This window comes from Heteronotia binoei, chromosome 8, assembly GCF_032191835.1.
Source record: "Heteronotia binoei isolate CCM8104 ecotype False Entrance Well chromosome 8, APGP_CSIRO_Hbin_v1, whole genome shotgun sequence".
Taxonomy (NCBI): domain Eukaryota; kingdom Metazoa; phylum Chordata; class Lepidosauria; order Squamata; family Gekkonidae; genus Heteronotia; species Heteronotia binoei.
This window is the reverse complement of record NC_083230.1, coordinates 68,171,245-68,196,035: the sequence shown is the minus strand read 5'-3', so window position 1 is coordinate 68,196,035 and position 24,791 is coordinate 68,171,245. Positions and strand designations below refer to the sequence as shown.

At 44.2% G+C, this 24,791-nt stretch overlaps 1 protein-coding gene across 1 annotated transcript in view; it reads left to right on the top strand.

Annotated features, from left to right (window-relative positions):
* The window catches only part of DCN (decorin), an 85,884-nt gene that overhangs the window by 35,946 nt on the left and 25,147 nt on the right, over positions 1 to 24,791 (top strand). Inside the window, exon 3 of the mRNA XM_060245178.1 lies at positions 15,459 to 15,571. Within this exon, the coding sequence (XP_060101161.1) occupies positions 15,459 to 15,571 (113 nt within the window). The remainder of the gene's footprint in view (positions 1 to 15,458; positions 15,572 to 24,791) is intronic.

Here is a 24,791-nt window from a genome sequence, read left to right as displayed (position 1 = left end):
TCTGGTTCTCTCCTTGCCTGGTTACCTTTAAGTCCTGTAACCACTTCAGAAGCAGACACTGAAAGAGCAGCAGTATGGTTGTCTCCAGGAATCATGATTCAGCATGATGGAAGAGAGACAGAGCAGCAGATGGAATGTGGGAAGCAGCTTAAAACCACATACAGTCTGAGATGAGGCCATTCTGCTCTGGTTTCCCTAATGCTGGGCAAAGTGGGTAAAATATACAGGGTGGTTCCACACAATAACCGTTTTTGCACTATTCAGTTTGTTTTCTGCTTTCAGCTGTAGGTGGAATTACAGTGAAAAACATGCAGCTAGCAGGCATAATGTTCAACCAGGAAATGTTGTCCGTGTTTTCACATCACACACCATCTCTGATTGGCATATCCAGAGGCGTCACTAGGGTGGGTTGCACCCTGGGGTGTAACTGATTCAAGACACCCCCCCCCCATTGGGCATCACCCCTTTTGGAGGGCTGCATCACCTCCTCCGCACACAACCCCGCCCACTTCACATGGCCCCTCCCTCATCAGTAATCCAAGATACCAGTTTTGCAGCATTTAAGTTTCCCCCACTCACCCACACGCTTTTAGCTGAGCCGGCGGCAGCGCGGCCCCGGTTTCAGAATCCCGGCCAGCCCACACACAGCAGCAGCGTTCTAGTCCCAGGGCCAGCCCCTTCCTGTTGGGGGGGACTATGGGTCAGTGCCTGGGGCCAATGAGAATGCTCTGGGGGAGGGCCGATGGCCCCCTTGGCCTCGCCCTAGTGACGCTGCTGGGCATATCTGTGCACAGATTCATTCAATCCCATTGCTATTTCATTGGTTTAGGAAGCGTTCTTATTCTTTATCACCTGGATTGTTTGTTTTCCACAGCCATTCCACCTATTGGGCATTAGCTTGATTTGCAGTTTGGGAGAAGCCAGAGTGGGTGAGGACCAGAGGCAGACAATTGGTTGGGATATGAAAAAGGTACAAATGGCAGTTTCTCATTGAAATAAGCATGAACAGCATCCTAGCACAGTAACACTCTAAAACATTTTATGTAAAGAATTTGAACAGAGGTGGCTTTTAAAAAAAAACAAAAAGAGTGAACTAAACCCAAACAGTACAATTTCTGAGCCTATCTCTACCCTTCATCATCCTAGTCTAACTTTCCAGGAGCACTTCTTTCTGTCTCCTTTCATTCATCATATTATTCCTGTGAAAATGCATCGCAGAGCTTGAGGAGTTGTCTGTTGGTGCAGTTGGATATCTCTCACTTCTCCACTATGGCTTCCAAACAAACCAAAAACCATATGTTTCTTCATGATGCTTTATTTATTTCAGTTTCTCAGTATGCTAGAGAGATAGATAAAGAGAGAGAAGGTTACTTCAAAGTGATGCTTTTCTAAGTAGGATAAAAGTTTTCTAGGACCATTCCAGCCAAAATAATAAAGGCTTTTCCAAATTTAGAAGAAGTCATGTTTTACGCTCTTCAAGGTTTATCCTTAATTCATTTTATGTAATCTACTTTGCCTTAATCCCTAGTGATCTGGTGCCAGGCTGCCAGCCAGTATTAATTTACTCTTTCCTTATTTTATATAATCTGGACACTTTAGCAAACCTAAAGCATTTTCTTCAGCAGATAAACTACAGAGAAGCTTTTCTTTAGGAGCTAAGCAATCAAAAATATCTTTTGCTTTTAATTTCAGGCCTCTCTGCCTATCTAGGCATGGCTTTCTGATTCAAACTTTTGTTGCAGTTGCATGTTGTTTCTAAATATCTCCTTATTATTCAATATTGCTGTAGTCTAGAGTTCCATCTTTAGAAGTTCAGTTTCTATCAGGGCAGGGCCTTTTTAGTGGTGACATCTTCCCTTGAAATATTCTTGCCTGAGAGGTCAGTCAGTCTTCAAGATGAACAGTATGATCCTAACACCTTTCTAAAACCACTGAAGTCAATGGGATTTGTAGGATGTAATGAACTTTAGAATTATAATGGAGTACTACTGATGTTTTTAGGAAATGTGGGGAAACTTCCTTATTTTGCCAGGCATTTGGAAACTGTGTGGTTGATAGGAAACAGGGCTCCAAAAAGTGAGGATGGATCACAGTGTAGTCAAAGTGTCTATGGAGAGAGAAAAGAATACACACTCTGGTAATCTTTCTCAGGGTGGTTATCAAGCAGGACCAAAGCCAGAGTGGGCCAGTGGATATACTGCTCCACCTGCAATGCTGAAACTATAGAGTTTTTTTCTTCAAAAACAAATATATTCATCTGTGAAATTTCCATTAAGAGAATGAGAATTGCTTTTTAGAAAAGGAATGTTTCTGTTGTTAAAAGCCATCTCACCCTCCCTCAATGTACTAAATTTTACTAATCAAGCTTCAGTTCTGACCATCCAGGATTCCCTCTGGTATTTTTCAAGATCATGCTTAAAAGTGATCCTTAAAAATTGGACTTCTGGGGTAGGAAAATGCCGAGCTGAGCTGCTTCTCCTTAAGGGAGCAGGCTGGAACTTCTGTCCGGGGTAGTGGAAGGCAAACTAATGCCTACTGCCTACTTTTCTCAGTCAGAGATTAGTCCAAGATATGCACAGAAAACTTTGAGATTTACTTCGGCTAAAAGGGAGACCGGGGGGGGGGGGCTCCTTTGAGGGATCTCCAGAGAAGAGTTGCATTTTCATCATCTGCAGAAGTTTACAGAGTCATTTATTTGACATAAGCTCGACAGAATCCTAACCTTCTTGAACATTACTAAACATCTAAAGCTATACAAAACCGGTGTGGATCTGGATAACTTGCAGAAAAGGTACAGATTACTATCTTTCATTCCGGGATTATTTAAAGTTAAACAGAATAAATTCAGAAGGTGGGAAATGGAAATCTAGAAATCTTGAAAGAAGAAGGGATGAAGAGGTGAAATTTGGAATTTTTAAATTTAAAGACAGTGCTAAAAAGTGAGAAGGAATTTATTGTTTGGTCTACTTGCGGTTTTGAAAAAAGAGCACCATTGTCACGGACCTGCAGCATACACAGTCAACACAGGAAGTACATCAAGTATCATGAGATCTCTATACCAGCGAAAGCAGGATTTAGTGGCAAGTAAAGCAGGAAGTATCAGATGAAAAAGCCTACTCTAGGATTATAACACCATAGAAAAACATCAGCGGCCATTACAAGGAGGTCAAATTAAAATAATATTTTTAAGGTGTTTGGGACATTAAAAATTGTTGGAAATAATAGAGGGTGATGAAAAGATAAATACTATTGGACATTATTGTTTATTATAGGCTTTAAAAGCTCTTAAAGGAAAAAATAAAATTTTTTAAAGGGAAGTAGAAAGTCACGACTGCCATTTTGAAAGAAATAAAAACTTTAAAAATTAATATCTCAGCCTAGGAGGCTCTGAGGACTGCGAAATTAGGCTTGTTGGAAAAAGCAAGCTCTAATCTTTTGAACCTGATAATTAAATTTTAAATTGGTGAGAATAAAATTTTCGGTGTTTTTAAATGTCAGAGCATAAGCAAACCCATACAAGGGCTACTTCTCTGGAGAAAATGCAAGAACAATTAGAGGCCATGGAGGCTAGAATGATGAAAGGTATGAAAGAGATGATAACTGCCTCTAAGAAAGAAATCATAGAAGAGATTTAAAAAGATATTGAAGATCTCAGAAATGAGACTGAGGAAACAGCTAAGAAAGTGCAGGAGGAAGAAGGGAGAATGAAAGTACATGATTCCACCTTGTTGAAAATACAAGAAAAAGTGGCAATCCATGACTGCAAATTGATGGAGACTTAGATATGTCTGAGAGGAGTACCTGAAAAGGAAGAAAGTGACCTGAAAGAATATATAATAAAGATAATTGCAGAATTTTTGGAGGAAGATCCTGAAGGGTCTAGAAATATGTATGACTATATGTATAGAGTGAACTCACTTTATGCCAAAAAAAAATAATCTACCAAGAGATGTGGTCATAAGATATATGACAAAGGAAATGGTGGGAAAGATCATGAAATTTTTTTTTGAAAAGCCATTGATAGTGGCTGGCAGCAGAGTAAGAATCATGGAGGAGTTACCAAGGCAAGTGATAAATGACAGAACATACAAAAAATTGACAGAGAAATTACAGGACAATGAAATGAGGTATAGATGGATGCTGAGACCCAGCCAGCGGATGTGACATCACCCTGGCCCTTAGGGGCTTTTTTGGGAATGGAGTGGAGGAAAGGGGAAATTACCCACTAGTAAGCTTGGGGCTCAGGGTAGATGATAAGGGGGTGACTGACCCATAGACAGTTGAGATGTGACTTATGCAGCTTCTATAAGTGTGATTGTCTCCTCGAGGCTGCTGCAGTGCTTTAGCACATGCACAGAACAAAAATGGGAGGAAAGAAGAAAAACATTCCTGAAATATGAATCTGAAGGGATTGAAGATTGGCAGGGGAAGACCAAGGGGAAAAAATGTTAGTGTGAACTGATTGCATCAATAGCATGATCACTAGAATCACTGGTACATGACATGACAAAAACATGAAAAGCGGATGCAGTCTGGAAAGGGCAAAACTGTACCAATAAATGCCTCATCAAAACTATAACTATTCTAAAACCACGAGCTCAAGAAACTTTAGATGTGAGAAATAATTTAAGTCAACAATGGAGGGAAGGGAGCATGGCATAGCCCAATCTCGTCAGATCTCAGAAACTGAGCAGGATTGGTACTTGGAATTGCAACCATCAAGGAAGACTCTGCAGAGGAAGGCAATGGCAAACCACTTCTGCTTCTCACTTGCCTTGAAAGCCCCTTGCTGGGCTTGCCTTAAGTTAGCTGTGACTTGACAGCACTTTGCACACACCTAATAAAACAACTGTCCTTTAACAACCTCCGATTAATGGGAGTTAATATTCTGCATCAAAATACTGAAGCAATTTTTTATTCTGGACATGCATAGAATGTTGAGACATATTTTGGCATCCTGTAATAGTTTTGCATTAAGCATAACCCTTAGGTCCAATGACTACTCATGGATGATGAGCTGGGTGGAGCCACCAGTTAAGATTACTAGTGGTGATATATTGGGATGGGAAGGTACAGACATAAGGGGGTTAGAGAATGGAAGGCTTCGATGGTAAGAAACACTTGTGCTCAGTCTAGGAGAAGTAAAGCAGCCAGTGCAAGGATAAAGGTGAGGAGGCTGTGGTGAAAAGAAAGAGCTGAATAGAGAATGGCAGCAGTAGTAAAGATGGGTGATTACAAGAATTAGTTTTCTCCATTCAGTAGAGAGGAAATGCTGCATTTTTTGCTATTTTTGTTGCAAAAATCTTGATCTTGGTAGGCCAAACATAAGGCTCAAAGGAGAAAAGCAAATATGAGGTAAAGCCAATCCTTTGTGCATGATTAACAACAGGCTGCATAATGATGTTGTTAATAGATACTGAAAATATATTAAAAATGTTTGGTCAGTACATATGGGAATTTAATGAGAATACATTCCAGTATGGATGTCTTTTAGGAAATTAAACAACTTTAAGATAATAAGAATACATTCCAGTATGGATGTCTTTTAGGAAATTAAACAACTTTAAGATAAATACTCAGCAGCCTAAAATGATATTCATAAAACAATCTTCAGTCTAGGAGGAGACCATAAAATAGCTGGAAAATTCTCCTCCAATATTACAGCTACTTTGTCTGACAGTTCAGATGTCATGGCAAACTCTGAGTAATATATCAGATATACATAACAACAGTTTTTCATCATCCCAGTTATCTGCTGCTTTTGTTCTTCCCGACTATCGAGCTGAGCCTCTGGATACTACCCCAAGGGCCCTTACATGCCCCACCACTAGCATAACATCAACCATTTTGGTCAGCCATAATAAATGGATTGGAGAAAGAGACAGGAACCTTATGGCAAGACAAGCAGAGTTCGGGGATTTTTAGAATACTCTCAGGCAAGCTGACAATTAAGCATCTTCTCCTCTACATTTTTGTCTCAGTAGAAAAGAATTGCAGATTTATACCCCGCCTGACTCTCTGAATCAGAGCCTCAGAGTGGCTTACAATCTTCCATATCTTCTCCCCCCACAACAGACACCCTGCGAGGTGGGTGGGGCTGAGAGGGCTCTCACAGCAGCTGCCCTTTCAAGGACAACCTCTGCCAGAGCTATGGCTAACCCAAGGCCATTCCAGCAGGTGCAAGTACTTCACTGCATTCCCCAAAGTTCCCTTTTACTATGAAACAAAGTGAACATTTTACATCCCTCAGTCTTGCCCTCCTTTTTTCTTGCCATTTTACATTCTAGAACCTTGTTTACTCTCAGAAATGTTTTAAAAGCTTAGGAATAAATACATGATAATGGCTGATTTATGCACTTACTCCTAAGATGTAAATGGAAGTAGTGTCTCAAACTATCATACAGTGGGGTCAGGCATGATATGGGAAAGAGGAAATTGAGACTATATGGAAATTGAAAGGCAAACATAAGTCAAAGCATATCTTACTCTACACTGTCCCAAAGTGCTCTTTCACTGTCCACATCCCCAAATTTGTATCTTTTTATCCAGTCTCTGAGTTAGCTACATACAGGATGGAGTTGTTCCCACAGTCCTATGTTCCAAAAGTGAACTAGATGAACTTTAGGAAAGAAGTACACATCCTGTTGCCAGTATCATGACTTCAAAACTGTTATTCATTGCACCTCATTCCAAATCAGCATGTGAACACACACCATAGCTTCATGTACCATTTGAACAGGAAAAGAAAGAGAAATTTTACAGGACACCATAAGGTCCCCACATAGATATGAGCAGTCATTCAAGGTATATTGTCTGAGATCAGGTGATGAGAGTGAATGATTGCCAGCATTCAGGCCCATAGCCAAGATTTTTCAAGTCAGGGGGCATTTTAATTTCTTGGGGGCACTAATAAACACTATGCTAAACCACTGCATCATGTTTAGAATCAGGGTATCAGTGCGCCCACTTCAGAAACTTTCAGGTGGGAAAAGTTACAGCAGCAGCATTGAGTGGGTGAGCCCCAGCCAGCTTAAAGTGAGGCTGGGCAGGTGCATGTGCTCATGCCTAGCCAGTTCCTTTCCCAGGCTGGAATGTGAGCCTTGACAATCCCATAGAAGCAGCATGGGAGGGTAGCCCAAGAAACCCATCAACTGTTGAGCAATCCTTAGTGGCTGCAGCACCCCAGTGTGGATCTTCCTGCCTCCCAGCCTGGTGATCCACCTCCTCAACCAGGCTGCCCACAGCAGCCATTAGGCTGGAGAGGCAAACAGTTAAATGCAAGAACATAAGGACCTGCCACAGCTACCTCTCACAGTCCCTTCCTGCTCTGCCGGATCAGAGGCCCTGAGGTGGAGGGCATAGTTAGGAAGCTGAGGGCAGGGCCCCCAGCACCCTTCATAGCTATGGACTTGCCAGCATTCCTTAAGACTATTTTCTGTTATTTATTTATTTCACATAGTGCCGGCCTGAGGGCGCATAATGCCCTAGGCAGGCTTCCTGCCCACTGGCCCCACTGGCCCCTGCCCTCACAGCACTGCAACATGTGACAAGGCTTGGATCCCCCCGCCATGCCCCCCCCTGCTGCCACCCCCTTCCCTCCCTCCCCAGTGCTGCAATGTAGCCACATTCCATTGCCCCCTCAGAGTGTGCCAAGCTGCACTGTGCCGCACCAAAGCTGAGCCCTACCAGCTTCGATGTCCTGCACGCAATCTAATGTTTTGAAGTCCATGCAGGAGAAGGCTTCTCCCCCCTCTTTCCTGGAACCGGAAGTGAGAGGGAGCAAAACCTTCTCCTGCACGGGCTTCAAAGCATTAGATGGCGGGCCAGCTGCATCAAAGCCAGTAAGGTGCACTATGATGGGGGGAGGGTGATGGAGTGTGGCTGCATTGCAGTGCCGGGGAGGGAGGGAAGGCGGGTAGTAACAGAGGGGGCTGTGGGGGGGGGCAGGCAGGCAAACTAGGCAGTTGCCATGGGCACCAGGAAGGAGTTCTATTTGGTGCACCCTCCTCCTGGCACCCTAGGCAACTGCCTAGTTTGCCTAATGGGTGAACTGGCCCTGATTTCACCCTAGCATTCTTCTCACTGGTGTTCTTAAAGAATAGCAAAATGCCTACATCATGATAGGCAGCATGTGTGTGTATACTCCAACTCTGAGCCCCATAATTTGGTCACATTAGAAAGTGAGGGAACCCAAGAATATTATTCTTGTATCTAGAGATACTGAAACAAGTTGAGTATATATTCTCAGTCAAGTACACTTCAAATTGATATTTTAAAAATCATTGTATGATTTTTTTTTAATTGTGCAACTAGGTTTTCAGATTCTGTTGAAATAAGAAAGAATGTATCCTATTGCTATGCAAGCAATACTCCCTCTAAGCTGAGATTTGTGAGCCAAAAACTACTTTGTGAGCTACTGGCATTAAAGTTGTGAGCTACAGCATAAATTAGTTTGCTCTGAGGCCATTTTTCCTGAGCTAAGACAAAAATGTGTGAGCCAGAGGCTAAAACACTGTGAGCTAGCTCACACTAACTCAACTTAGAGAGAACACTGCATGCAAGATGTTTTGATTAGAATGATTTATAGCACAAAAGCAAACTTGGGTGAAGCCAGCTGACGTTATTTAACTCTAAATAGTTATTTCCATTGCTTCATGTCAGTTATCTGAGAATCATCATACAAACAAGTGTTTTTAATTTAAGCTCTTTTATGTTCTTCTGGCAATCATACTAAACCAGAGATTTGTTCTTCATTGTCAATCCCCTTCCTCAGGATATAATTACAATTTCAAAATGAAGAGGTTAGAATTTAGTTATGAAATTTGTTATTTTTACAGATCCAATAAACTGAACATTTTAGTTGGGAATATATATGAGAACACTGAGAGATGAAAAAGTCTAAATTTTAAAATCATGCTAGATACTTTCTTTAATTATACTTGGATATTATACTTATTACACTCACTGATAATTTAGCTGTTTACTGTAATGGGAGAAGGATAAATCACAAGAGGCTTTAACTACTCTGATTATATACAATTTACTCTCTTCAGAAATGTATCTAGAAACTGAATCCAAACATAGCCCTTCTCAAAACAATTCTTACTGGCTGAAGTTAAGAGAAAGCATTTGGAATGTTTCCAGCACCTGGTCCCCGAACATCATCTAGAATTACAGTTTAGGGTCTGACCATAATTAGAATATACAAATATAAATCATTGCATTTAAATCTTGATTTGACATCCTGTTCACTTGTTCGAACAGGAGAAGAGAAACCTGAGAGATATGTGACTGCTCTAAGCAAAGGAATAGGGAGAGAAATATAAGTTGAAATGTTTTCATAAAATACTTCCATAGTGTGAGAACTGAAAGGAAGAAATGCTTTTGTGACTAATAAAACACATTGGCTGGGATCAGATGGGGATTTAGCCATTGCTGTCTCTTGGCTTTGAAAAAGCTGCTCCAGAAAGAGATGTGCTATGGAATTCAGATGGTGCCTGTGATAGCCATGGGCTGCATATGCGTGGGGCAGAATTCACACCACTCCTGCATGTGCACAATATGCCCATGGTGCACCCCAGCCATTCAGAGAGTTGGAAACGCACCATGGAAACACTACAGTCTCTGGGCTGTTGGAAGACAGGGTAAAGATGGGTGGTCCCTGGAGGACAGATATGTGCACCTTCAATCCAGGGGTGGGGGTGGCTATGGTGGCTAAAAAGCCCATCTGATCGCACCATCTGATGGGGAATATTGCAAAAGCAGAGAACTTTAAATGGGCATGTAAGATTTAGTTCCAATAATGGAGAACTGGACTATCGTTGATCGGATGTATTAGCTACAAAAATAGATTTTCATGCTATATTTATGTGATGGAACAACTTTTAATAAAAAAATCTCTCTCTCTCTCTCTCTTGGTAAGTATTTATGTGCACACACAAGTTGGAAGTCATGGTTGACTTCTGGTGACCCCTAGTGGGGCTTGGACATTCAGAGAGGTGATTTGCTATTGCCAGCCCCTGCATCTCAGCCCTGGTATTCCTTGGAGGTCTCCCATGCAAATACTTGCCAGAATTGACCATGCTTAGGTCCTGAGATCTGATGAGATCAGGCTTATCTGGGCTATCCAGATCAGGGCAACTTCTCACAAACTTTTAAGAGATTGGTGATGGTTCATGAATGGATACATTTCCAGACAAACTATCTCCACTTGATCAAACTTCAAAGCAACAGGAGTGGTAATGGAATTCTCCAGCCTGTATGTTTTGTGTGTATTGCTTGCAGGGGGTACATTCTATACACCTTTGAAGCTGTGCCTGACATTTTCCCCAAAAGCACTTTCCAGGGGCATCTAGGGGGCCATAACTCAAACCCCCAACGTTCAATCTGTAGAGGAGCATGAAGGGGAAGTTTCCTGCAATTTGATGTCATTAGCTTACACAGGGTCTGTACTATACATCCCTGAACCTCCTGAACATAGAATCATAGAGTTGGAAAAGACCTCCAAAGTCATCTAGGCCAACCCCCTGCACAATGCAGGAAATTCACAAATATCTCTCTCCCACCCCCCAGTGACCCCTGCTCCATGCCCAGAAGATGGCAAAAAACAAAAACTTTCCAGGATTCCTGGCCAAACTTTCCTGCTCCCTTAGAGGTGATATGATCACTATCTTCAAGTACTTGAAGGGCTGTCATATAGAGGATGGTGTGGAATTGTTTTCTGTGGCCCCAGAAGGTAGGACCAGAACCAATGGGTTGAAATTAAATCAAAAGAGTTTCTGGCTCAACATTAGGAAGAACTTCCTGACAGAGCAATTCCTCAGTAGAACAGGCTTCCTCAGGAGGTGGTGGGCTCTCCTTCCTTGGAGGTTTTTAAACAGAGGCTAGATGACCATCTGACAGCAATGAAGATCCTGTGAATTTAGGGGGAGGTGCTTGTGAGTTTCCTGCATTGTGCAGGGGGTTGGACTAGATGACCCTGGGGGTCCCTTCCAACTCTATGATTCTATGATCCCAGTTTGGCAATCAGCATTTTCCTGGGTGTGTAAGAGAGCCACAAGAACTAAGCACTGATACAAACCTTCCTGCCCTCCCTCTCATGATATGCCTAAATTCACAGAATCAGCATTGCTGTCAGATGACTATCTAGTCTCTATTTTAAAACCTCCAAGGAAGGAGAGCCCACCACCTCCGAAGGAAGTCTGTTCCACTGAGGAATTGTTCTGTTAAGACGTTCTTCCTAATGTTTAGCCAAAAACTCTTTTGATTTAGTTTCAACCCATTGATTCTGGTCTGAAATTCTGAGGCAACAGAAAACAACTCTGCAGTACTTGTACTTAATTATCTCCTCTCCAGGGTAAACATACTGAATGCCTTCAACCTTTCCTCATAGGAATTGGTCTCCAGACCCCTCGTCATCTTTGTTGCCCTCCTCTGGACATGTTCCAGCTTGTCTATATCCTTCTTAAATTGTAGTGCCCAAAACTGAACACAATGCTCTAGGTGAGGTCTAACCAGAGCAGAGTAAATTGATACCATCACTTTGCTTGGTTTGGACACTATATTTTTGTCAATACAGCCCAAAATTGAATTTGCCTTTTTAGCCACTGCATTACACTGCTGACTTATGTCCACTAAGACCCCTAGATCTTTTTCACATATACTACTGCCAAGACAAGTCTCCCCCATCCTATAATGATACATTTGATTTTTTTCTACCTAAATTCAGTACTTTACATTTATCCCTGTTAAATTTTTTTGTTTTAGCTCAGTTTTCCAGCCTGTCTAGATCATCCTGTATGCTGTCTTTGTCCTTCTAATGTATAGAAAAAGCTCTTTCTTTCATGATCTTCAATCTTGCATCCTGGGCTGAGGGAGGCAAGATTGAAGATCATGAGAGAAAGAGCCTTCTCTGTAGCGGCCCCCTATTGCTGGAACCAACTCCCAGAAGAAGTAAGAGCCTTGTGGGGCATTCCCCAGTTCCGCAAGGCTTGTAAGACAACTTTGTTTCAACTCGCCTTTAACTGAGATATGAAGAAGAAGATATTGGATTTATATCCCGCCCTAGGGTGGCCAGATCGTCCCGGTTGCCCGGGAAAGTCCCGATTCTGGCCGCAAATTCCCGCCTCCCAGGCTGGCTATACTGGGACAATTAGAGATCCCGGTTTAGCCAGCCAGAGAGCCGGCGGGCCGCACGCGCGGGCGGGGAAGGCGGCGAGTGAGGGAGGGAGTGTCCCTGCGCGTGCGCACGACGATTTGCGGCGGTGTGGCGGGCTCTGCGCATGCGCGGGGATGCTCCCTCCCTCCCTCGCCTCCTTCCCCGCCCGCGCGCGCGGCCCGGCAGCGGTGGCGGAGGCTGGGGAGGCGGTGGAGAGGCCGGCGCTGGTCTCTGGAGGCCCCCGCGCGTGGCCCGGCGGCGGTGGCAGAGGCCGGGGAGGCGGCGGAGAGGCCGGCGCTGGTCGCTGGAGGCCCGCGGGGGGGAGGCGGCAGCCGGAGCGGGAGGTGGGCGTCTGCGGCGGTGGCGTGGCGGGAGGCCCTGGGTCGGTGGGCTCGGCCGCCTCCTCCTCAGCCGCCGCCAGCCCCGCCAGCAGCGCCGCCAGCAGCACCAGCTGCCGCTGCGCCTCCTGGCCAGCCCTCCCACCCGGAGGGGAGGCCGCCACCCGCCCTGGAAGAAGGTAAGCAGGCAGGCAGGGAGGGAGGGGGCCGAAAGCGGGGGGGGGGGGGGTGGCTGGCGGGAGGGGGCGGCCTTCCTTCCTTCCTTCCTTCCTTCCTTCCTTCCTTCCTTCCTTCCTTCCTTCCTTCCTTCCTTCCTTCCTTCCCTCCCTCCCTCCCTCCCTCCCTCCTCCCTTCCTTCCTTCCCTCCCTCTCTCCCTCCCTCCCTCCTTCCTTCCTTTCTTCCCTCCTTCCCTCCCTCCCTCCTCCCTTCCTTCCCTCCCTCCCTCCTTCCTCCCTTCTTCCTTCCTTTCTTCCTTCCCTCCTTCCCTCCCTCCTCCCTTCCTTTCTTCCTTCTTCCCTCCTTCCTTCCCTCCCTCCTTCCTTCCCTCCCTCCTTCCTTCCCTCCCTCCTTCCTTCCCTCCCTCCCTCCTTCCTTCCTTCCTTCCTTCCCTCCCTTCCTCCCTTCCCTCCCTCCCTCCTTCCTCCCTCCCTCCTTCCTTCCTTTCTTCCTTCCTTCCCTCCCTCCCTCCTCCCTTCCCTCCCTCCTTCCTCCCTCCTTCCTTCCTTCCTTCCTTTCTTCCTTCCTTCCCTCCCTCCCTCCTTCCCTCCCTCCCTCCCTCCTTCCTCCCTCCCTCTTTCTTTCCTTCCTTCCTTCCTTCCTTCCTTCCTTCCTTCCTTCCTTCCTTCCTTCCTTCCTTCCTTCCTTCCTTCCTTCCTTCCTTCCTTCCCTCCCTCCCTCCCTCCTTCCTTCCTTCCCTCCCTCCCTCCTCCCTTCCTTCCCTTCCTTCCCTCCCTCCTTCCCTCCTTCCCTCCTTCCTTCCTTCCTTCCTTCCTTCCTTCCTTGGCTTTCAAATATCCGATGTTCATGTCTTGCGGCTCTCAAACATCTGACCTTTATTCTGTGTTGCTCTTTTGTTAAGCAACTCTGGCCACCCCTGGAGTAGACAATACTGACTTTGGTGGACCCAAGCACTGATTCAGTGTAAGGGAGCTTTGTGTTTGTGTCTTCTGGTGCAATTTTGTTCTCAAATCCTGTATTTACTTCATCAGTATATGGGATAAGGCACTTTTTCAACTGTGCTGCATAATGCAGCCTATTTATTTCGTCCTGTTTGCTCTGTTGGCTCTATCTGCACCACCTTCATCACTTTCGGGGTGTGGATCCCCCAGTGGGGTGGTCTCCCGACTCCCTCCGCCAGCTGTTTCTGATAGCCCTGCGCCCCCTGTTTCATTTGATATGTGTCCCGTGCGGGTGCCACCCTCCCGCCGGGAGATGCCGCAAAATGAGCCCCCTTGAGGCTTATGGCGGCAGGGCTCGGGGGAAGCGAGCTAGACTGCTGTTCTTTTGAGGGGTTATAGAGTGTTTCGAGCCCATCCCTGTGGCATCGGTCCCATCGTTGTGGGACCCAGGGGGCCGGCGCAGCGGCCCGCTGAAGCAGCCTGTCGGTCACTTCCGGGTTCCTGTCCTGCATCTCGACCTGTGTTATTAGTGACAGGCTGCTTCGACGGGCACACACATTCCTTCCCCCCTCAAGGTGTCCCTGGCTGGCCTGCAGATATTATGGCCACCCTACTCCACTCCGAAGAGTCTCAGAGCGGCTCACAATCTCCTTTACCTTCCTCCCCCACAACAGACACCCTGTGAGGTGGGTGGGGCTGGAGAGGGCTCTCACAGCAGCTGCCCTTTCAAGGACAACCTCTGCTAGAGCTCTGGCTGACCCAAGACCATGCCAGCAGGTGCAAGTGGAGGAGTGGGGAATCAAACACGGTTCTCCCAGATAAGAGTCCACACACTTAACCACTACACCAAACTGGCTCTCCACACCAAACTGGCTCTATGAAGATACCTAAAGAATACACTGGAAATAACAGTAGCACCAAATTGCTTTTAATGTTTTAAATTGTTCACTGTTTAATCTGTTTAATGTTTTTAACTGTTAAAGTTCAAAATTGTAAATGATTTTATTGTTGTGAGCCACCCTGAGCCTGCTTCGGCGGGGAGGGCAGGATATAAATCCAATACAATAAAAAAAAAATTGCTACCCCTCTCAATATAGTATCATCTGCAAATTTAATAAGCATTCCCTCTATTCCTTCATCCAAATCATTTCTAAAGATGTTGAACAAAACAGGTCCCAGGACAGATCTCTGAAGTACTCCACTTGCCACTCCTCTCCAAGAGGATGAGGAACCATTAACTGGCACTATTTGGGTGTGATCTGTCAACCAGTTATAGATTCATTAACAGAGGATCCAAACCACATTTTACCAACTTGTCAACAAGGATAGTATGTGGAACCTTATCAAAAGCCTTACTGAAATCAAGATAAACTATGTCTACAGCATTCCCCTGGTCCATCAAGATAGTAACTTTCTCAAAAAAAAAGAGATCAGATTGGAGTTTTTTGCATACTGGTGTGTGTGTGCTCTACCACTTCATGAGCCTCATGAACCAAACCAGTTTGTTTGACATCTAAAAATTCATGATGGTTTGTGGCTCACACACCAGGCATGCCATGAACTGAAGTGAATCACATTTTTTCTGGTTCGTGTCCATACCTAGTGGTTGATCATCTGTTTTGCATGGAGAAAGTCACAGGTTCAATTGCCAGCATCAATTTAAAAGTTCAGGTATTAGCTGATGTAAGACCCTGGAGACCCTGAAAAGCTATTGCTTGCCAGAGTAAATACGATGGCTCTGATAGACCAACTGGTCTGAGTCAGTATAAGACAGCTTCAATTGTTCTTTCAGGCATTTTGGTTTTATTTATGATAAGCTGTTTATCTTTATTTCATAATTACAGGCCTGGATCAAGTCCCAAAGGATCTTCCCTCAGATACTACTCTTCTAGACTTACAGAACAATAAAATAACTGAAATCAGGGATGGCGATTTCAAGAATTTAAAAGACCTACATGTAAGTTCTAACTAATGTCTCTTCAGTGTTGGTTGTTATCTATATGCGTTATAGTTGATTAATCCTACTGCTTGTAAAAAAAAAAAACTAGATTTTTTTTCCTTCATAACTTTTAAAAAAGAAATCAGTGTGCACATTGAAAAAGAATATTCAAAACAAAGCTGTTAGTATACCGTTATGGAATTTCCTCCTCTGAATTTTTAGATGAATTATATTTGAATCAACTTTCAATTGTTACTTAATGCTGTCTTTTTCTTTAATGTGTTTGATACTATTTATGTAGTGAAAATTGACATTGTTATCTAATATTGTATCTATTATTTAATATATTTCTCATTTTTGCTTAGTGGATCCAAAGTGGTTTATTTCACATTTTCCCACTTATATATTACACCCTTCTTTGCTTCTGTTTTGTTTGTTTAAAGAGCTTTCTCTTTTTTTCTTTTTAATACATTATCACCAAGTATATTAACTACAACCTTCAACCCAGCTAGATTCTTCTTTGTAATTTAATTCAAGGATCAAGGAGCTTTCTGCCACTGAGATATTGTACTACTGCAAAACCACCAGGCACTACTACAAAGGCACTACTCCTACTCCTAACAGGCACTACTACAAAGGCACTATTAACATTTCCAGTCTTTCATCTGTGTAATAATATGATTGTTATTATTACTAGAAAATTATGTCTGTGTGTGTGTATTTTTTTCAGTTTATCAATAAGTCATATGACGCAGAGATTGTGGGAATATGAGAGAGACATATGTACTTCATGCTCCTTATAATGGCCCTTTCTAATGCCTATACTTGTTATTTACATAGATTGGGATGATGGGAAATAAGGAAAGCAGGGATTTATTTCTGTGAGATTTTTGTAGTGATGGTTTTGCCTTGGAATCAGGTGTAGACAAATCAAGTTATTCACTGATTCATCAGCACATAAATTGGGTTACTGAGCTCAATCAACTGGAAATGGTTGGAATCCTGGTGTGTTGTTTACAATGTCATTGAGAGGGACAATAAAATATAACTGAGAATGTCCTAACCCCACTTCTCAGACCATGGGACTTCTACTGAGTATGCACAGCAATAGCAGAAGGTAGGGGAAGGGGGGATTCTTCTTTGGTTTATAGTCTGAACTTAAAGGACTACAGCCTTTAGTGGCATCATTAAAATTCTTTGTGAACACAGATTAAACTTTTTTAGCAAGATAAGGCTCATAGTATATTTGACAAAATGGAGAATAATATGCCAGAAAAAATAATGCTGTTCCTGATATTGTTATTAAAATGTCCTTACTTAAAATAAATGGTATCAGGTCAACTAGCCTAACAGGTCAACTAGCCTAACAGACTAACAGTGATAGACTGTGCGATAGCACATGATTATCTGGTGTCTAAGTCTTAAACAGAGTTGTTGTTCAGTTGCACAGTTGAGTCTGACTCTTTGAGACCCCATGGACCACATCATGCAAATCCCTTCTATCTTCCACCATCCTCCTAAGTTCACTCAAATTCATGTTCATTGCATTGATAACACCGTATAACCATCTCATCCTTTGCCATCCCCTTCTTCTTTTACCTTTACCTTCAAGCAGAATTACAGCCTTCTAAATCTATTGACATCAGTGGCCTTAGAAGGGTGCTTCAAATTGCATAGTGAGCCATCAGATGTGCATGTGCTATGATTAAAATGTGAGGGGGTCTATGAGGAGGCATACGCCAAGATTGCCACTGGTGGGCCAAAGACATGTCAACATAGAACATGACATTGATCAAAAAGGGCCAGAACCTTCTGATGCATTAAGTGGGAGTCTATCAGCCCTAAAGCATTATCTGAGTTCGCAGCAAGCAGAATTAGAGTCCCTCTCACATATAATCAAGATTATATGAGCTAAGGGGGAGGGTTGCAGTCAGTGTATTGGCCTTTCTAGGAAGTGCAGGAATTCAGTCTCAGAGCAGTTGCACTTCCAGTTCAGTTTGGCTTTTGCTAGCAGCTAGCTCAGTCCAAGGTTCCTTCCTGTAGTATCTTTGTGGTTACAGTAGTTGCTGGTTGGTTTTGTATCTTGTCTGTGGCTTCATCTTCATGTTCTGTGCATAAAGGGCAATCAAGCCCAGCAAGGGGCTTTCAAGATAAGTGAGAAGCAGAGATAGTTTGCTATTGCCTTCCTTCCTTCCTTTCTTCTTCTTCTTTCTTCTCCTTTTCTTCCTTCTTTGCAAGATCTCCCTTGGTTGTCTCCCATCCAAAAACAGACTCTGCTTAGCTTCTGAGATCTGATGAGATTGGGCTATACCATGCCCCCTTCTCTCCCTCTCTTCTTGTTAGCTAATATATATATTATAAATATATATTTGAAATAAAATATATATTTTGAGCTTCTCAGTCATCCCTTCAGCCACTCCCATCCCATCTACCTTATTCATAATTCCTGTCCCCTTGGACCCAGCACTAGATGCAAACAATCAGTATACAATGACTGTTGGACAGGATACCCATCAAGGGAGACAGAATCACAGTAGACTATGACAGCTCTATTCCCACTTCTGACCACTGGGGCAACTTCTTGAAAGTGACAAAAGTGTGTGTGTGTGGGGGGGGGGGGCGCGTTATCACATGTCAGATGCACATGTAATTTTGTTTTATTTTAAGGCAAAGCTTAAGTAGTCAGACAGAAGTCTGGGACATTTCTGCCTAACTCACTTGTGAAAAACTGTTTCATCTATAATCATTTTCCCAGGGTTCACTTTGAAGGCTGCTTGCTTGCACACACGTAGCTGGTACAGTTGGTCAGTTATACTACAGGATCAGTTTGTGATTCATAGCCCTCTTGTATTTTTAAATGTTTGTTGCCTATGGTAATATTGACTGTTATGGCAGAAGAATTTCTGCATGCCTTTCATGTTCTACTTCTGACAGAATAATTCCCACCAGCGTTGTCTGTCCTGCTCTGTGCAAAATCTGTTTCCAATTATTTATTGCAAAAGCTTCAAGGAGTTGAGGGGGAGGGCAGAGGAGTAGATTTTTTCAGAGTATCCTGCTGGCTTGATAAAGTTTACATTATTCAAGAAAAGAAAATTATTTCTTTGATGAGATATAAAATGTAAATTGTATTTATTCATTCAAATTGTTGTTATACTGTCCTAACCAAAGCATAGTATTAGAAATAGATTCTATACTTTTATCTCATTATTAAAGCACCCACTGGTTCTGTGTGGCTGCTAGTCTGTTGGAGGTAAGCATGATATGTATAGTCATCTGTGGCAAACTATTGCTCCTTCTTACTATGAGATCTAGGAAACCAATATTTTCCAGAGCAACTTCACAGCAAATCTGTGAGTTCCATACATGCCTGGGAAATGTGATCAGTCTGTGTTTCCTAGATGTGTGCACTTGAATGTTTAGCAAATATGTACACATGAATCTTACTGCAGTAGAGGCTGCTTGTGAGCATATACAATTGAACTGCATCAGCAGAAATATACATCTCAGGTCCAAGCACCTGAATGACCTCTGTGAGAATTGTGTTGTGGACTACACATGAGTCATCCTGACAGGAGCAGAAGCATCCTGGAAGGTTCTATAGATACCAAACTGGCTACAGCTTGAGCACAGGCGTTTTAGCACTGATGTTAGCTGATGATGATGTTGGCCCACATCTTTACTAAGGGACTGTTCCACAAGCCAGTGCAGTGCTGGGCATGGAGCAGGTGTCATTGGGTCTCGGGGGGGGGGGGGGAGGTATTTGTGAATTTCCTGCATTGTGCAGAGGGTTGGACTAGATGACCCTGGAGGTACCTTTGAACTCTATGATTCTATGATCCACAGATTATTTCAGTGATTCTTAGCCTTTAATCTACTATAGGTCACCAAAGGAATAACATTTTCAACAAATGTCCCCTAAATCTTAAGTTTTTCTTTTAAAAAAATGATATAAAAAATAACAGCACTGTAGACAAAGCTAATATATTAATCGGTATATTTCTGTTATATGTATATGATTCAGTGATACCCCTGGGCTTGACAGTCAGCAGCCAATTCCTTAATGTTAGGTTTGATCCCTATTTACTAGGTGCTAATTTAAGAGCTTGGGTTGAGAAAGCTAGGCTGTTATCATCAGAGTGAGGCAAACAGTATAAAGTAATTCTCTTCCACTGGCTGAAGGAAGCCATAGCAAGTGGTGTGAAAGGGTTGTACTCTCTGATGCTCAAAGACTAGTAAAGCTAGCTGTACAATTAGGCAAAAGGTTGTAGAACAAGGTTTTCCACAAAAGTTCAAGTCTACCAAGGTCTGGGACCTGTTTTCAATCTCACCTCACTTTTATTCAATTCCCATCCAATAACTTTTACCACCATAATTGGAGCAACATATAACGTTAGGATAAAAGCTTTGATTGAATTATTATTTCAAACAAACATGGTATCATATGTTCCTCCTTAACATGAATATCTATTATAGTAGAAATATTTATAAAGATAAGCCTTCCACAGTTGCACTGATTAGATAATTTGGGCTTGAATCCCACCAAAAATTATCTCTCAGAAGGATTTCTATTAGCAGAGCACGAATGTCTCATCTCCACACTCCAATCTTCTGATGCACCCAATGCTATTCTGGGGGGAGGGGAGGGGTGGGAACTACCCAGGAACAGTATTCGTGGGGATTCAGAAGTCTGCTGTGGGATGATAGAAATCATTATTTCCAACTCTGGCAATATTTCTATCTCTGGCAATTTCCATCTCTGGCAGAATCCAGTTTCTTATCTCTTACTGAGTAAGCATTGTGATTATGTGGTCTGCTGTTTCTTGAATGTTTACCTATATAATCCTGAAAAGATGGAAGTGCTACTGGTGAGCAGAAGGTCTGATCTGGGACTTAAGGTATCACCCATCCTGGATGAGGTTGCACTTCCTTGAAGGAACAGACCCGTAGTTCAGGGGTATTCTTGGACTAAGGTCTGCTTCTGGAGATATGGGTGGTAACTGTTGTGAGAAGAGCCTTTTACCCACTTCAGCTGGTTAACCAGCTGCAGCCTTTCAAGTGTAGAAAAGATCTGGCAACTGTTGGTACATGCAGCAATCCAGACTAGATTAATGTAATCCACTGTACATGAGTCTGCCCTAGCAAATGTTCAGAAACGTTCAATTCTGCAGCTGGGATGTTGACAGGAGTGGGTCATATCACTATCACTATATCTATACTGGTTATCAGTCTTGGCCATTTACTCTGGCCCATCTACACTGGTTTCCAGTCCGTGCCAAGGCACAATTCAAGGTGCTGACGTTGACCTTTAAAGCCTTATATGGCTTGGGATCAGGATACCTGAAGGACTCCCTATTTGCTTAAGAAAGTTAAGGGGTTCAGCCCTTTTTAAGGAAAGATTCTTCAGGGCCAGGTCTAGTAGCACAACTTCCAGGCAACTAGCAACCCCCCAACTTGCATGACTCTTCCAAGCCTTGGTGCTTGCTACTGTTCAGCAGCAGACACCCCATGCAGCAGTTTAATGGTGTAGTGGTTAGGGTCATACTAGGACGTGAGAGACCCAGATTTGAATCACCTTTCTGCCATGGAAGCTAATGGGCAGAACTTGGGCAATTACAGATCCTCAACCTAGTCTAGTTATGAGGACAAAATGTTGTGAGGACAACATGGAAGAAAAACAAAATGATATAAATCGTTTTGGGTTCCCACTGTTGGAAAATGTGGAGTATAAATGAAATAATGAAATAATAAATATAGCTGAAGATGGGTGACAGATAAAAGGTAGATGAGTCAGAGCCATATCTTGCAGGGGGCATGGGGAAGAGATTAAGGAAGATCGAGTGAAGGTGCTGCAGATTCTATAGGGGGCATTGCCCCTGTGCCCTCCACTAATGGCTACAGCCTTGAGATTGGTTGATGGATGGAAAAGGGAGAAAGAAGCAGGGAAAATTCAGGATATGGAAGTTGCCAATAGGAGGGAAAGAGAAAATAGTGTGGAGTGGGGGATACAGGATAAAATAAGATGCCCTCTGCAAGCTCCCACAGCAAAAGTGGTCCAAGCCTGTCCTAGTGGCTGGCACTCTATAACTGGGCCATAGTTTTTTTCCAGATAGAGGCTGCATGGGGAGAAAAGGAGGGAAAGCTAAAGGCAGGGGTACAGATAAAGGTAGGTTGGCTGGTTGGTGAGAAGGAAAGAAGGCAGAATAAGGGAAGGGTAATCCTGCCAGAAATCAGGGTAATCCTGCCAGAACTCAAAAGGACTCAGACAATAGGGTTGCCAAGTCTAATTCAAAAAATATCTGGGGACTTTGAGGGTGGAGCCAGGAGACTTTGGGGGTGCAGCCAGGAGACTTTGTGGCAGAACCAGGAGACTTTCCCATTCCCAAAATAAATACATAAAAATACAGCAGTGCAGTTCATTATCATTTCCTCATTCCCCAATGGCTGCAATTCTAGTAAATGAAAGTGAACATACACACAGCAGCCAAAATGCACAGAATTTGCAAGCACACATTTTTGTGATCTCACTGGGGCTTTACTCACAGGAACTGCTGTTCTTCAGGCTAACACTGTCAAATAAAAAGAGAGAGAGGTGGAGTTTTCCTACAACCCATAAGCAGGTTCCTATACAAAGACTCTGGAACCAATGTAAAACAAGCAAACACACACACACACACACTCTTGCTGGTTCTGGTTCCTCCACAAAGACGTCTGAAAAGTATAGAGGCTGTGCTCACTTTCTCTCTCTCTCTCACACACACACACACACTTACTTGCTCTGAAACAAAAGCAAAACAAACTGAGGGACTGTGCTCTCACATTGCTCTGCTGCTGGTTCTTCTACACGAAGCTTTCACTTCCTGCTCAAATTTAAAGGTGCACACACACATTTTAAAATAAGGAATGTGCAGGCTTTTATATCTGTGGAATTTAAACAAACATTCTGGCTGATGAGGCGGGGCTTTGCCCTGCTGGCCAGCTGGCTGGGGGCGGGGTGGAGCCTGTAAAACCGGGGGATTCCCCACTGGTATCTGGAGACTGGGAAGCCTATCAGACATGTAGAGTACAAAGGTCTGTTAATCTAACTAGAGACTCCAGCTCATACAAGAGAACTCAACAACAACAATAACAACAACAACAACAATAAGAAATTGGATTTATACCCCATCCTTCAATCTGAATCTCAGAGGCTCAGAGCAGCTTACAATCTCCTTTACCTTCCTCCTGCACAACAGGCACCCTGTGAGGTAGGTGGGACTGTAGAGCTGTCCTTGAAAGGTCAGCTTCTGTGAGAGCTGTGGCTGAACCCAAGGCTATTCCAGCAGCTGCAAGTGGAGGAGTGGGGAATCAAACCCGGTTCTCCCAGATAAGAGTCTGCACACTTAACCACTATACCAAGATGGTTCTCTAATAATTACAATTCTATATTGTAACACAAGTATACCATTTCAAATAAATCACTGGAAGAATGTACAGTGGAAAGAGAGATAAAATCTCCTATTATATAATAATATTCATTACCTGCTGTGTTGAGGACAAAACTTCAGTATAATTGGCCACAGTTTTTTGTAATGCAAAGTAGGAAGAATAAACTATCTTGTTTTTGGAGGAAGACTGGACATGTTGGTCGATGTGCGAAATCAAAATTTGGATTGTTCTTTACCCAAATGAAAGTACCCATACAATAGGGATCACTAACTTGACAGCAGTTCCTCAGGTGATTCTGAACAAGATGGATTTGGGGATAATCCTTTCTCTGTATATCACAAACACATTAATCAGGAAATGTACAGAGTCAGACCATTGGTCTTGCAAGGTCAGTATTGTCAACTCTTGGCTGGAAATGGCTCTTCATGATCTCAGACAGAGGTCATTCATATCACCCACCAACTTAGGGTGGCCATAATATCTGCAGGCCAGCCAGGGACACCTTGAGAGGGGAATGAATGTGTGTGTGTGCGCGCGCAAAGCGCGCGCCGCCGCAAACAGGAAGTGATGTCACTTCCGGTGACGTCATGCCACCACCGGAAACAGGAAGTGACATCACTTCCTGTGACATCGTTTCCCCCGTGCCACCTGCCAGAAGCAGGAAGTGACATCACTTCATGTGACATCATTTCCCCCAAATGAGGGAGGGAGGGAGGGAAAGAGGGAGGGAGGGAAGGAAGGAAGGAAGGAGGGAGGGAGGGAGGGAGGGAGGGAAGGAAGGAAGGAAGGAAGGAAGGCCGGCTGCCCCCTCCCGCCAGCCGCCCCGCCCCCGCTTTCAGCCCCCTCCTTCCCTGCCTGCCTGCCTTCCTCGGGGGGGGGGGCTTACCGTCTCGCAGGGCGCGAGTGGCGGCCTCGGCGGCTTCGGGGAAGCGGCGCTGGTCGAGGAGGCGTCGGAGGTGCTGCCAGGTGGGCGCCCTGCGGGAGTGGCGTGGGAAGCAGCGCTTGGCTAGGCGGCTCAGCTGCACGGCCACGGCGGGAGGAGGCCTTCGCACCAGCCGCGTGCGGCACACGCTGCAGTAGCGCCCCCATGCACCAGGCAGTGCTGGCAGAACACGTGGCCGCACGACGCCACCACCGGCTCCAGCGGGAAGCCCCGGCATGCGCTGCAGCCGAAGAGCCCCGCCAGGGCTTCCTCCTCCTCCAACTCCTCCTCCGCCTCCAGATCTTCCTCCAGTCCTCCTCCAATTCCAACTCCTCTTCCAGATCTTCCTCCTCCTCCAACTCCTCCTCGGGATTTTGGCGAACCCGGGATTTCAGTGGTCCCGGGTTAGCCAACCCGTGAGGCGGGAATTTGGGGGCAGGGGCGGGACTTTCCCGGGTGGGCGGGACGATCTGGCCACCCTACAAGTGATACTTTTAACTGGAGATATCAAGGCTAGAACCTGTAACAATCTATGCACTAGGAAGATGCAGATGCTCTGTCATGGAGTATGGCCTCCATCCTACCATCATAGCTTTAGATTAGCCACTTCATAAATATATGTGCTAGAAATGTGAGCATATTTTAATCAAGGTATACTGGCAGGAGCTGAAGTCTTTCCAGTCACACTTATCCTAAATGTAAGAGTTAAAACTCAAGAGAGGCAGAGGGATCATTATTCAAGTACCCTGTCACTTCCAGATTGTAACTATAGTTGTCCAGCAACCATAAAGGTAAAAGTAGTCCCCTGTACAAACACCGAGTTGTTACTGACCCATGGGGTGATGTCACATCACACCGTTTTCTTGGCAGACTTTTTGTTACGGGGTGGTT